Source organism: Acanthaster planci, unplaced genomic scaffold (genome assembly GCF_054643075.1).
Source record: "Acanthaster planci isolate LZ-2023a unplaced genomic scaffold, COTS_SCS Contig230, whole genome shotgun sequence".
Taxonomy (NCBI): domain Eukaryota; kingdom Metazoa; phylum Echinodermata; class Asteroidea; order Valvatida; family Acanthasteridae; genus Acanthaster; species Acanthaster planci.
Window position 1 is genome coordinate 1 of NW_028257851.1, and position 12,662 is coordinate 12,662.

Here is a 12,662-nt window from a genome sequence, read left to right on the forward strand (position 1 = left end):
CCTTGCAGACCATAGTTTCTGCTTTGTAGTTCTCTGAAACCACACATCCACAGGCGTTGTATCCAGATCATCTGGCTGCGGCTTTTTCAGGCCCTTGTTTTTTCTCTCTCTTTGCAAACCAACAGGGTCTGAATGCCGCCCTGTTCTACGAGAACCCAGACACCAAGACGTACGTCTCCCTGGTGCCCACGTCTGCCCATACAGGGGATGGCATGGGCAACCTGATTGCCCTCCTGATAGAATTCAGCCAGACAAAGCTAGCCAAGAGACTAGCCTTCTCTGAAGAACTGCAGTGCACAACGCTAGAGGTCCGTGCTGTTAAACCTGAATGAAGATTTCAAGGTTTAGTTTGTTGGAGCAGGTGTCAGTGTTGGGAATATATGGCTTGATCCTTCATCTAATACAGCAATTTAAATGTCAATACAGTATTTACAGCTGAAAATCTTGGCTACCTTTTCCAGGTTTTTTCAAATGTACATGCTAATGAAAATTGCAATCATACCGCACCAAAGGAGCGAACATTATGCTGTATGCTTAACACTGCAAATCACTAACTACTCATGGACTTGCAATCTCCCCTGACATGGTGTATTTAACAGTGAACGTAGAAACGCCCGATGAGAAAAAGACTTGTGATCTTTGTGTTCTCAAGGTGAAGTCGCTACCAGGTCTCGGGACCACGGTGGACGTGGTGTTGGTGAACGGTCGGCTTCACGAAGGCGACACCGTGATTCTAGCCGGTCAGGAGGGACCCATCATGACACCAGTCAGGGGCTTGCTCATGCCGGAGCCCCTGAGAGAGCTCAGAGTGAAGGTAAGATGCAGACTCTAGCCATGTGTAATAACTCCAATCACCTACTTGGATTGACTGAAGTCACCAGTCCCCAAATGACTCAGTCAGCAATGGAAATGAAGTGATTTGACCCAGACTATTTCATTTTCAGGCTCGAGGCTGTCTAAAACAAGAAGCACTTGTAAAGTTTTTAAAAAATTGTAGGATGATTTTTATGACCATCGTTGTCAGGTTCTGTTATGAATTGTGATGTTTATAAATTAAAATGGTAATGTTCAGTTGAGAATTGATTGAACTCCTTTTTTATTTTCATCATAAGCCAAATATAATATGGGACTCAACGCAAGCAACAGGCCTGACTCTACTTGATGTTATTGTTGAATGATTTGACTGGGGACTCAAAGGCAATGTGGGCCAGCTCTGTATTGAGACTGCAAGAACAATTATGCTTCCAAATCTCACTCCAAGACTGAGCAAACTTGACACACTGCTTCACAGTCATTTGTGTGAGCTTTTGTTTTTCTATACCTTGGTGGAACAATTTCACTGGGGGTCAAAAGGGCATTGTCGGACACTCTTAACTCTCAAAAAGAACAGCCGTATTTAAATTGTGGGTGACCTCAAAATCATGGATAGGTTGAGGTTTACTTGTCCAGGTTTTACTGGTCTTGTGGCACTTTGAACTAAAGACCCAAGTGCAAGATTCACATGGAAGAAAACCTGAGCCTCCTTAGCTCTTTAAGCCTAACCCCCAGGGACCATTGAAATCCCGCATAACCTTGTTGGGTTCAGCATGGTTAGGGCTAAGCCCTGAAAAGTTACAGCATTATGTTATTGTCATTGTTGCAACCAGTTTCCGATGTCAGATATTTATTCTCAATATTCTGCATGCCTCTGCCCCTCAGAATCAGTATAAGAAGTTCAAGGAGGTGATTGGAGCTCAGGGAGTCAAGGTACTAGCCAGGGACTTGGAGAAGGCTCTAGCTGGCATGCCACTGCTAGTCGCTCAACATCCCGACGAAGTCGACGCACTTAAGGTATGGATGCCTCTGCTGTTTTTAGTTGAGTTCCTTTTTTTGTTTCTAGCTGCCACGTATTTAGTCAAATTCCAATATTCAAACTGCGGGTAAATACCAAAGCCACCTCAGTTTCTTTGCTCACACTTCTTCCAAATTAAACTGTTTGGGTTTTTTTTTGGGGGGGGGCTTTCTGTACCCTGTCAAAGCATTCTAGTAGTAGCTTAAGTGGGGCTTTTGAGTTCTTATCCCCTCAAGTTACAACATGGTATTTACGTGTCATTTATAAACAATTCTGTTACAGTGTGCAGATGGATTTGGTAAGGTTAAAACCTTGATACCTGTCAGGGCTTAAACTGGTTCCCTGATTTCATACAGTGAGGACAGGCATTGGCCAGTATTTGAGATTTCACTGGTTACTACCAATTATAAGGATTCTTCTGTTTCATGCTCACACAAACCCAGCTTGAATGTTGATCAAGGCTCAGATGCAGTACCGTTGGTGTGTTTGCACACGGTCTGGAAGAGGTTGAAACTAGAAAATTGAAATAGCACCTGAGCCATTTTGTCGGAGTCTGTCTTAAGAGACAAAAGTGATCGGTGTAGCAAGGATTCATTCGAGCACTATGCAGTGCTTGTAATGGAAGTGGCAAGAGAAGTCTCCTTGCCAACTCTGATCTCAGTTGTTTTTCCTCCTCAGGACGAGGTAGCCCAGTTACTTAAAGAAGCATTGACTTCCATCAAACTGGCAGACCTAGGGGTGTACGTCCAGGCTTCCACACTAGGATCCCTAGAAGCTCTCTTGGAGTTCCTCAAAACCTCTCAAATTCCAGTGAGTAAAGCTTAACTACTCGGTGCCGGGGTTCTGGTATGGGGTACCTTGAGTTTGTATGTGAAGCCGGACAAAGGAGCTGGGCCTTGTAACAAAAGACTGCACTCGGAACAGAAGACCGAGCTGCTGGGAAGGGCCATCATTTTTCAACTGTCATTAGCGGAGGTAATCCGTCATTGTTTTGAAACAGTATACCACTGTTTGCAGCATTCAACGCCCGTAGATTATCAGTGGGGACAAAAGTGCTCCAGCGATGGGTGATACAGTACTGCTGCACTGCTGGAAGGTTTTCTCTTACAGTCTGTGTAGAAGACGTTCTTTACATGGAACACCCATAGAGGAGATTTCAAACTGATCCTTTTCATGCACCATGCATCCTGAATTTGAATCATGCAAACAACACCTTATGTATGTTTATTTTTGGACAGTATGCTGGTATTTCTATTGGACCGGTTCACAAGAAAGATGTCATGAAAGCATCGGTCATGCTGGAACGCGATAGCCAGTAAGTACATTTTGAACCTGTCAGTCATGCCTATGTACACAGATAGCCGGAATGTGTTTACATGACCTCCAGTGCAAAGTAGTCTTAGAACTCATGCATAAGTATAGAGCACCAAAGTGTGGCATCATTTGAACCAGGAAGTGTAGTGCAAGGGAATGGAGTATGCAGGCATGTGTTGGTTCACACGGTGGTTCTGGCACTAATACCTTTTGCAAATTTTGTTGTGCATGTGACGTATCCACTTCAGTGCTCTGTAGAGCCACCGCAGTAATGGAAGTCCTGTGATCAGTCCTCAAAGTGACCGAGTCATTGTGGTTTGCTTTACCATGTAGGTACGCGGTCATCCTGGCCTTTGACGTCAAGGTGGAGCGGGACGCCCAGGAGATGGCGGACCGGGAGGGCATCAGGATCTTCACGGCCGACATTATCTACCACCTCTTTGATAAGTTCATGGCCTACCGGGAGGAGATGCGGCAGCGGCAACGAGAGGAGAACAAGCACATCGCCATCTTCCCCTGCAAGCTGCGTATCCTGCCGCAGTACATCTTCAACGCCCGCAATCCCATCGTGGTGGGCGTCAACGTGGAGAGTGGCATCTGCAAAGTGGGCACACCCATCTGTGTGCCTTCCAAAGACGTGAGTTTGGGGCGGTACCCTCCTATGTGGAGAGGAGAGCAAAGGTTTCAACAAAGGTTTTGTTGTGGTGTTGGCCATACAAAGATTAGATATATTCCTTAGGCTTTAAATGCTATTCACTCAACTGATTAATGGATCAGTGTGCTATTATTTTTCCTCTCTGTCTTTTTCTGTTCCATACGGGCAAGGACCGTATTATTGTTCATTACTAGAGGTTTTGGTGAATTTTTGATAAGGCCAAGGTTAAGGTCATTATGGTTGGAACATAAGAAATCATTTTCCCTCCATAAGTCAAGAAATATTCAACATCAACTTCAAATTTGCCATGTGGGTTGGTCTTTAATGTCATATGGAAGCCTATTGAATAGAGACTTCATAGTAGACGGAAGTCATAATTGTTACAACAATAGAAGTTTTTAAAGTCATGGGTTTAAGCACAGGTTTAACGGGGCATTTGTGTTTGTTAACACTTTATTCTTGTTTTCAACCTGTGCAGAATATCAGCACAGGCTTAACGGGGCATTTGTGTTTGTTAACACTTTATTCTTGTTTTCAACCTGTGTAGAATATCCTTCTTGGGGCAATATCAAGCATAGAGGTCAATCACAAGGGTGTGGAGCTAGCCCACAAAGGCCAGGAAGTCTGTGTCAAGATTGAACACACAGGCAGCGGTGACGCACCCAAGATGTACGGTAGACACTTTGACAGCCAGGACCTTCTCATCAGCAGGGTAGGTATGATTGGTCTGGACATGTGTGAGGACATTGGGTCCTCAGTTGGGACCCCGTTCTCAGTTACAAATTGCTTACCAATCAAATATGGGCAGGTGTAAAAAGCTTAGAAATGTAAGCATGGAAACCCATTTAAACAGACGAGTGGTAATGGAAGCCTAATTGAATCAAACATGATGGTTTCTTGTGGGATTGCTTATAGTGGGAATGGATAAACCACACAATAGAGAGATGAACCAGTGTCTTTCGGAACCTGAGGATTTTTCAGAGATACCGCGTTGCGACAGCATGTTCAGGCCAGTCAGCAGTCTTGTCACAGACCAGCTGGCGTGGTTGAGCACTTCCCTCATTCCCACCTTTGATTCTTACTTTGAAGTTCAGTCATTGAGGAAGTCCGTAATTTGCACACTGAGCTGATTTCTGTCTTGTCTGTAAATGCACAATATCGTTTGCACTTGAAATTTGCCACTCATTTCAAGCAGCAAGGTGTGCGTTTTGCAGCATGTCCTGATTTCTGTGATTCTAACTTTTAACTTGCAGATATCCCGCGAGTCCATCAACGCAGTCAAGAAATACTTCCGAGATGACCTGGAAAAGGGCCGACTGGCAGACAATGATAGAACTCAAGAAACTCTTGGGAATCATATGAAGAAAAACAGACTCAGTGCTGCCTCCCGATCTAACCTGGAAATCTCCCGCTACAGATTTGTCATCTAAACGGTTCTACAAGGTGCAGTACAGAACATCTGCAGACAACATTTGTGACTGAACACAGGAACTATGTAAAGGAGGCGTGGGGGAGACAGTAAAGCTGTGGATTATAGGAAATGAAAAGAAGCAAGTCTTGATAGTTGTATGGAAACCCCAGGAAGGCTACAACACTACCTGTGAAACAGATGATCAGTGAAATTTCAGTCACAATGATGACTCTTGTGAACTTGAGAAAAAGGCAGGGCACCATCATGGGCAACTTTGATTTGGTGTTAGCCTTGACATCACACTAACAGCATACCATCATTTGATCAGTGCTTCCTGGAAGACTTATAAAGGCATTGAGTCAGATGGGAGACAGATTGATGGAGGCACATTTTGAATGGAGATGATGCTATGTGAGGCAAACACCAAAAAACAGGCATGAAACATGGAAGATGGTTCTGCCAGCTTTCCAGTGGAGGGCAGAAATGAAGCAAAGAGAACTGTGTGCTGCTCATAATCTGAAAAAATAGCATAGATTTGGCTTCGTTTATTTCCTGTCACAGAATAGCATGTCCTTTGCTCGTAACTTTTACATAGACATGTTTAACACGCAACAGAAGTCATGGGTGGAGTCGTAGGGGAACTTAACCTGGGTATTTCTGGTCCAGAGAAGTAAGGACAGTCTGATTGAGGATGGGTTTCTTCATATTGTCCTTCAATTTAGATTGGACGACCTTCCCAACATTGAGATTTTGTGTGTCTTTGATTGTTGGATGCACATTTTCAAGGAGATATACCCTAAAGGGGTGAACTTTTTTCCGTGAAATTAGATTCTGTCTTCTTCTGTTTTTATCGCTCTGAATTATTTGGGATATTTTCTTACCTCTGACAAGGATGGTCTGTTTCTTGACCCTGTTATTGTCACCTTGTTTGGTCTTACGATTTTTTTGTTGTGTGCAGTTTAATTCAGTGGCCATTATGTATTGCCGTTTATTCCCTATTCATGAATGGATTGCACTCCTCCATTGTGTTTCAAAAATCATGGTGAACTGCAGGAACTAGGGAATACCGAGACAGGAAAGATGCCTGAAGAGTGCAAAGTTCCTTTGTATTGAGGAAAGATGAAACAAAGCTTGGAATAAGTCGAATGTTCATTTTCTCTTCTTGCAAATGACAGCAGTATGCACTGTTCAGCCACAGTTGCATATTCTACTCAAAGCAGAACCTAAAGTAACAAGTTCAACAGTATTTGTGCGAGTAAATAAACATTCTCAGTGTCATTTCTCTGATTGCACAAGCATGGCTTCATATTTTTTAAAACATTTCATGATCAGCTCTTAAAATTTCACCTACAGACCATAATAATGCCAGTTTTTCAGGGATTTCTTGCAGGAAATGGTGCTAGGGGGCAATTTTATTTCCATATTTTTGTACCTGTAGTCATTGGCAGATCCTTTGCATTTTAAATTGTGCAATGGCAGAGCTGTGACAGCAGTGGATCAAACATGTACTGGATGATATGATAAGCACCACTGTGTAATGATATTTTTATGTAAATTTGTGGAGGGGAAGGCCCCACATCGATCTCTCTGTTGTTTACGAGGTGGGTTTTTTTTTTTTAACGAGACACCTCCAATTCAAAAATTTACAGTGTGTTTACTTCTCTTTCCTTCATTTTTGCGTGTAACCCCCCAACACCTGACATTCTGGTACTGGTCAAAATCGATCATGTTCTGTGGATTTTAAAACCTCAATAGATTGAAAGAAGCATCATAATTAACCAACTGGTTTGAGAGTGTGCTAATCTATCTCGATGTATCACCCCCTCAAGTTACCCACTCTTGCCTTACTCCCCACGTTTGTTTGTTTTTTCTGATTTAGGGTATTTATGCTTTTAATCGTTATATGTTAACCATGTTGTCAGCTGAGAAGATTGTTGAAAGTTCTTTAACTGTTGCTGAAACACTGCTTTATGTGGTTTCCATTGAACGTGACACAGAATTGTATAGTCCCCGTTCCTGGATCTTTAATAGACCTCTTTACTGATGATGCCACACTTGGTGTTTTTCTGTGATGCTCTGTGGATTGTGGGCCCCAGTGGCTGCATAGAAAAGTTCATACATAAAGAAGTGTGACATCATCAATACACAGGCCTCTTGGATCTTCTTCCAGTGTCTTACTGTTAAACACTGCAAAGAGATAGATATATATTTTCTAAAACCCTCAGGCTCACAAACATTTGTCTACGTCTGTAAATTTCAAGATGACGCAGCAAACGAAACATGTCTGCATCTTTGCTTTTAAGACAGGAGCAAGTTGAAGTTTAAGACAGAAGTTGTTAATAATAAACAATGCTATATGAAAAAATAATAATCAGTGTTTGAATATACTTTACGGGCTATTGTGTTGACCGTCAGCCATTCGTGAGCTTTAAATTTATTTTCTATTTTATTGTTTTTGGGGGGCGGGCTTTGAAACATTCCTTAACAAATTAAATGAAAAGACAAAAAAGTACAAAATGCCTGTTTTCAACTGCTATAAAGGTGTCAGGATATTCCAAAGTGAAATTGCAGTGACGACATGGGGCGAAATCAATATGCATGATTTATGTACAAGGGCAGATTTCAGCTCAAATTCATTTCTTTTCTTCCCAAATTGTGTAAAAAATTGCCTCACTTCACTCCCTATAAAGACCACAAAAGGCTATATGAAATTTCCAAAATTCCCCTCCCCCCGCAAAAAAAAGCAGCTTTCCACCTGCTCGCAGATTTAGTTCAGGATCCGCCCTTAACTATGTTTGAGGAAGTGAAGCAGTTTTCCATATCCATAAATTTGTATCAAAGCATCTTTTAGGGGCAGAATGCGAATTTTAAGTCTCAAGAAAATGACAGTCGTACCCAGCCTCCCTGATCGCGGTTTTACCCTGTGACCTAACCACGCCCCCTCCTGATCAAATCAAAGCGGTCGTTGTAAAAAGCGCCCTCATGCATTAAGCGCCGCTGTCTGCCTGTACATCCGGGATCTTTCTCTTTTATTCCGTCTGTCAAGATGGCGGCTCAAATCTCTAAAAAGAGAAAGGTAAATCGGCCTAAATTCTCATTATCTTAAACAAAAATAAAAGAAATACTGGCTCTAAAATAAATAATAAGCACCTAGTTACTGGAAGGTGTTTTTTGTTTTGACTGATGATCCTAATTAAGCAAAGATTCTGGGCGATTTTTTTCGTCATGCGTTAGTGCACTAAACGTGACTGCAAGTTCACTTAGGTTAGGCCTTAGTAAAGCCTTTGCTTTAGTTTGTGAACGAAACAAAGTTTTCCTTGCATGCTTTTTCCTCCTGAAAGCATATTCAGCTCTTCTTGCTTGTGAGTGAATGGTTCAAACAAAGTCAAGTGTTGAATTTCAAATGCAGGGGAGTGTTGACTTTCAAAGAAGTAGGCCTAAGTCCATAAAATGGAGGGCAAGAAGTAACCCCGCCTAGTGTGGCACGGATCACTCCCGATTTATCTTTAGCCACATATCCGTCTACGCAAATTCCAGTCAGGGTATTGAACATTCCGGCGCACCCACTTATCATCGTGGGTGCAATTTCTTTTGCACACGAACACGATTCTTGACCTTTCTGCTTTCTAAAAACCATTTATTGAATGATTTCACTGACGTTATTCAGGTATTTTCCAGTCTTTTTGCCTTTATCCATTCAATCTAATGGGTTCGCCCTCTCAGTCGCCATCTTTAAAACAAGGTCGTTGAGCATTACGTCACTTAACCCCTCATCGTCTCAACAGCTGTTCCATGTCAAGACATATTTACACGGACTGAGCAATAAGATACTACATGTACCAATGGGCTCTTTCAAAACTTTGGCAGCAGTTTAGTTATCTTGACATGGAACAGCCGGGGCTAGGCAAGAAGTCTCTTAGTCTTAGTTCTTTCATGTCTTGAAAAAGGCCATTCCCTTCGCTGTGTTCGCTTCGGCATGCTATATCAATACCAGTCGTAGTTTGATAACTCAGACGTTGCTTAAAGAGTGACCTGTTCAGGTCTTGTAAAACTAGCTCAGGTCTATTCAGATTTTTCAGATATTAGACCTTTTGTCCAGTGCTTATTTTCACAAACTGCGAGCCTTGAAATACATTGAATTGTTCCACGCAGTTCGTAGCTGATGGAGTGTTCAAGGCAGAACTGAACGAGTTCCTGACTCGTGAACTTGCTGAGGATGGTTACAGCGGCGTGGAGGTGCGTGTTACCCCAACGCGTACCGAGATCATCATCATGGCCACTAGGACACAGAACGTGCTTGGGGAGAAGGGTCGTCGCATCCGAGAGCTGACAGCTGTGGTGCAGAAGCGCTTCAACTTTGCTGAGGGAACTGTTGAGGTAGGAGCGTTAATATGATGTAATTTTTCAAAATAAATGCTTGTGTTGGGGCTACAGTTGGGGCTTTTAAATTGTTAGAAATAGTGTTTTTGAACAAATATTATTTGACCGTATGTATCTCCAAGTCTGCATCTGGGATCAAGTTTTGATTTTCACTTTTGTTCAGTGTTCACTTCTGGGTTCTAGAAAAGCATGGAAACTAATAAACCCAATCAATAACCTGTTGAATTAATGAGTTCATAAATTCATAGTTAACTGATGTCTTATCACTGTAGCTGTATGCTGAGAAGGTTGCTACCCGTGGTCTGTGTGCCATCGCACAGTGTGAATCACTGCGCTACAAGCTCATCGGAGGCCTGGCTGTCAGAAGGTATGTTTTACACAGGTCTGTCCCCACGCCAGGAATGTATGCGGAGGGCCTTTTGAAGATATGGACTAGACCTGGTCACTCATATTTCTTAGCCTTGTGCAAGTCAATCAGGAAATAGACTTGTCAACAGAGTTTCAACTTTTTATGTTTTAATTCATATAATGTACTTTACTTGACCATTATTGTTTTGCCATTTGGAGCCCCAATTTTCACAGATTTGTACGTTGATATCTTTTTATGATGGCAGCAGCCCTGACATGTGATGTCCTCAGAATTAAAGAAACCTTTCGTTGTGAGGTTTTGTGATTTACATTGCACAAAATTTTTGTAACGCTTAGAACTTGGAAGTAACTCTGGTGGCTTTTGACTCATGATGTTGGGATGGGTCACAACTATTAACATCTGTCGTTTGTTCTTACTCAGGGCGTGTTACGGTGTACTGCGGTTCATCATGGAGAGCAATGCTAGGGGATGCGAGGTGGTGGTCTCAGGCAAGCTGCGTGGCCAGAGGGCCAAGTCCATGAAGTTCGTGGATGGCCTGATGATTCACAGCGGTGACCCCGTCAACGAGTATGTGGACACAGCCATCCGACACGTCATGCTCAGGCAGGGTGAGTATATGTACATTGTACATGTATATGGTGAATGGTGTTTGAGAACTATTATCCATGATAGCTCTTCTGTCACCTTCAAGTGGGGTTTATACAGGCCTTCAACTTTTCCTCTATCTGATTTTCTCGTTTTACATGTCACACAAGCTGTTCCAAATTGAAAAGCACTCTACAAACACTTGTGCAGTTTGGAATTTCTGCATTTTTTCTGAAACCCCTCTGGCATGCCAGTTACAGAAACACAGCTTAGTATCTGTTTACCCTAATTTACCCTGTAAGATTTGTGAAATCCATGAGGAAGTTAGGAAACAATTTCTGGAAGTTGGAAACATAATCAGATGACCCTATAGCCAGTAAATGTCAACATCTAAACATTCCTTTGCAGGATCTTCAATTTGTACGATTTGCACTTGGTCCAGTAACGAAGATTAACAGAATATTTAACCCCAATACCTCCCCCTCTGCAGGTGTGCTGGGCATCAAGGTCAAGATCATGCTGCCCTGGGATGCCACAGGCAAGAGCGGGCCCAAGCGGCCGCTGCCCGACGCTGTCAGTGTGGTGGAGCCCAAGGAAGAGGAGCTGCCCACCCAGCCCTACTCAGAGCAGAAGGGTGTCAAGCCCATGGAGGCTGTGGCCCAAGTCCAGCCCCAACCGCAGGTGCCCGTGGCTGGTGCCATGGTACCCCCTCAACAGCCTCCAGCACCCCAGATGGCTTAAGATGATGGCCTGCCCCTTGAGGTGAGCAGAATTCACTTCACTCTCATGCACCTGTTTTTCCGTCATTCCCCACCCTAGGCTGCGTTCTCTAAGCTGAAGGGTTTGTGACAATGAAAGTGACAAATCCCTACCCCACAGACAGCTGTATATGTAGATGCCCGTGGTGCAGGTGTTGATGACAAAAAATTCTCCGTCGCTCTTTCAAGTCTGTCTGCATCTTGATATATTGGCATACTGGCGATGGTTGTTACAGTCATTGGAAATTAACCTTCATTGTTATAATGATGTATTCAATTATAATGAAATATTTAAGTATCGAAACTGTGTCAGTACCTGGCATGATAGTCACAGTTGAGTACCTTTTGGAGTTCCTCTTGGGATCCCATTAAGACTTCAGTTGCATCCAAATTGCTTGGCCAATCTACTTGTTTCAGAAAGCAAGTAATAGTACTTTGAGGCAAGCTTATTTTAATAACTTGGATTAACCCTGATCCACGAGGGTGTTTTGGCCAGAAACTCTGCGATGAGCAGGAACATTGCTCAGTTTTCAAAGTGAATAAATTCAGCTCAGTTTAACAAGGACCAATGAGTGTAATGTATTTCTAAATTTAGATCCCTCTTTTTTCCTGTTTTCTCAACAGAGATCAAGACGCGGGATATTAACTGGAAATGCTAACAGTACCTATCACCAACTTGGAGCGTACCAACAGTGTGGGATCAAGCTTTTAATGTGATGCTTGTTTGCAACAAACAACCAGCAAAAACTCAACCCAAGAACCACGATGTAATTTTGAAACAATGGTTCCATAATCCCGAGTGGATTGTACCAGGAACAAGCCGCAGACTGACAAACCAATATTGAATAAATCAACAAGGTTTCTGTCAAAGTAAATTCAGTGTCTCCTGAGTGTTTTTTTTCCTTCCTTGTGTCTTGTGTACTGTGTATTTAGGAAACAATACATGTACTAAAACATGAAAGCCAATAAGTGTTAAAATTTCAAGGTCTACAAATGCAGCCATGCATATAATTAAATATGGTTTGAAATTTCCAGGGGCTTTTTTAAGATGACTTGACCCTTTTAAGAATATAAGTAGACCCTACTGATTCAAAGAATTCAAATATGAACGGGTTGGCATCTGGAAGGAAAATGGAATTGTGAGCTGGAATGCCAATTTGTTGGGAGGGGGCATTGACCAGGGCCAGGGATGTCCGTCTTAGGCTTTCATAACCTTCATGGAAACGCCTTCCGGGGGTTTTTAAACATGCAGGACGGCCTGCATGCGCCAGGCTGGACTGAAACGGGCTTTGCCTAGCTTTGTGATCCACCTGGAGCAAAACCTTTCACCTAAAAAGGGATGAAAGTACTGATGTAAA

At 42.7% G+C, this 12,662-nt stretch overlaps 2 protein-coding genes across 2 annotated transcripts; both read left to right on the forward strand.

The window, feature by feature from the left end:
* Positions 1–53: 53 nt before the first annotated feature.
* LOC147794989 (eukaryotic translation initiation factor 5B-like) lies at positions 54–7,582 on the forward strand (the record flags this gene model as incomplete). Its single annotated transcript, XM_087132362.1, is given in 9 exon segments — positions 54–308; positions 653–814; positions 1,699–1,830; positions 2,510–2,641; positions 3,070–3,146; positions 3,479–3,782; positions 4,348–4,512; positions 5,054–5,110; positions 5,112–7,582. Coding segments are annotated over 9 exon segments (1,335 nt in total), but the record flags the coding sequence as incomplete, so codon positions are not given.
* Positions 7,583–8,207: 625 nt separating this feature from the next.
* On the forward strand, positions 8,208–12,179 carry rps3 (ribosomal protein S3). Its single transcript, XM_022243912.2, has 6 exons — positions 8,208–8,287; positions 9,364–9,588; positions 9,864–9,958; positions 10,382–10,569; positions 11,037–11,308; positions 11,929–12,179. Exons 1-5 carry the CDS (start codon positions 8,258–8,260, stop codon positions 11,285–11,287), a joined length of 789 nt encoding a protein of 262 aa, XP_022099604.1. The 5' UTR covers positions 8,208–8,257; the 3' UTR covers positions 11,288–11,308; positions 11,929–12,179.
* The last annotated feature ends 483 nt before the right edge of the window (positions 12,180–12,662 follow it).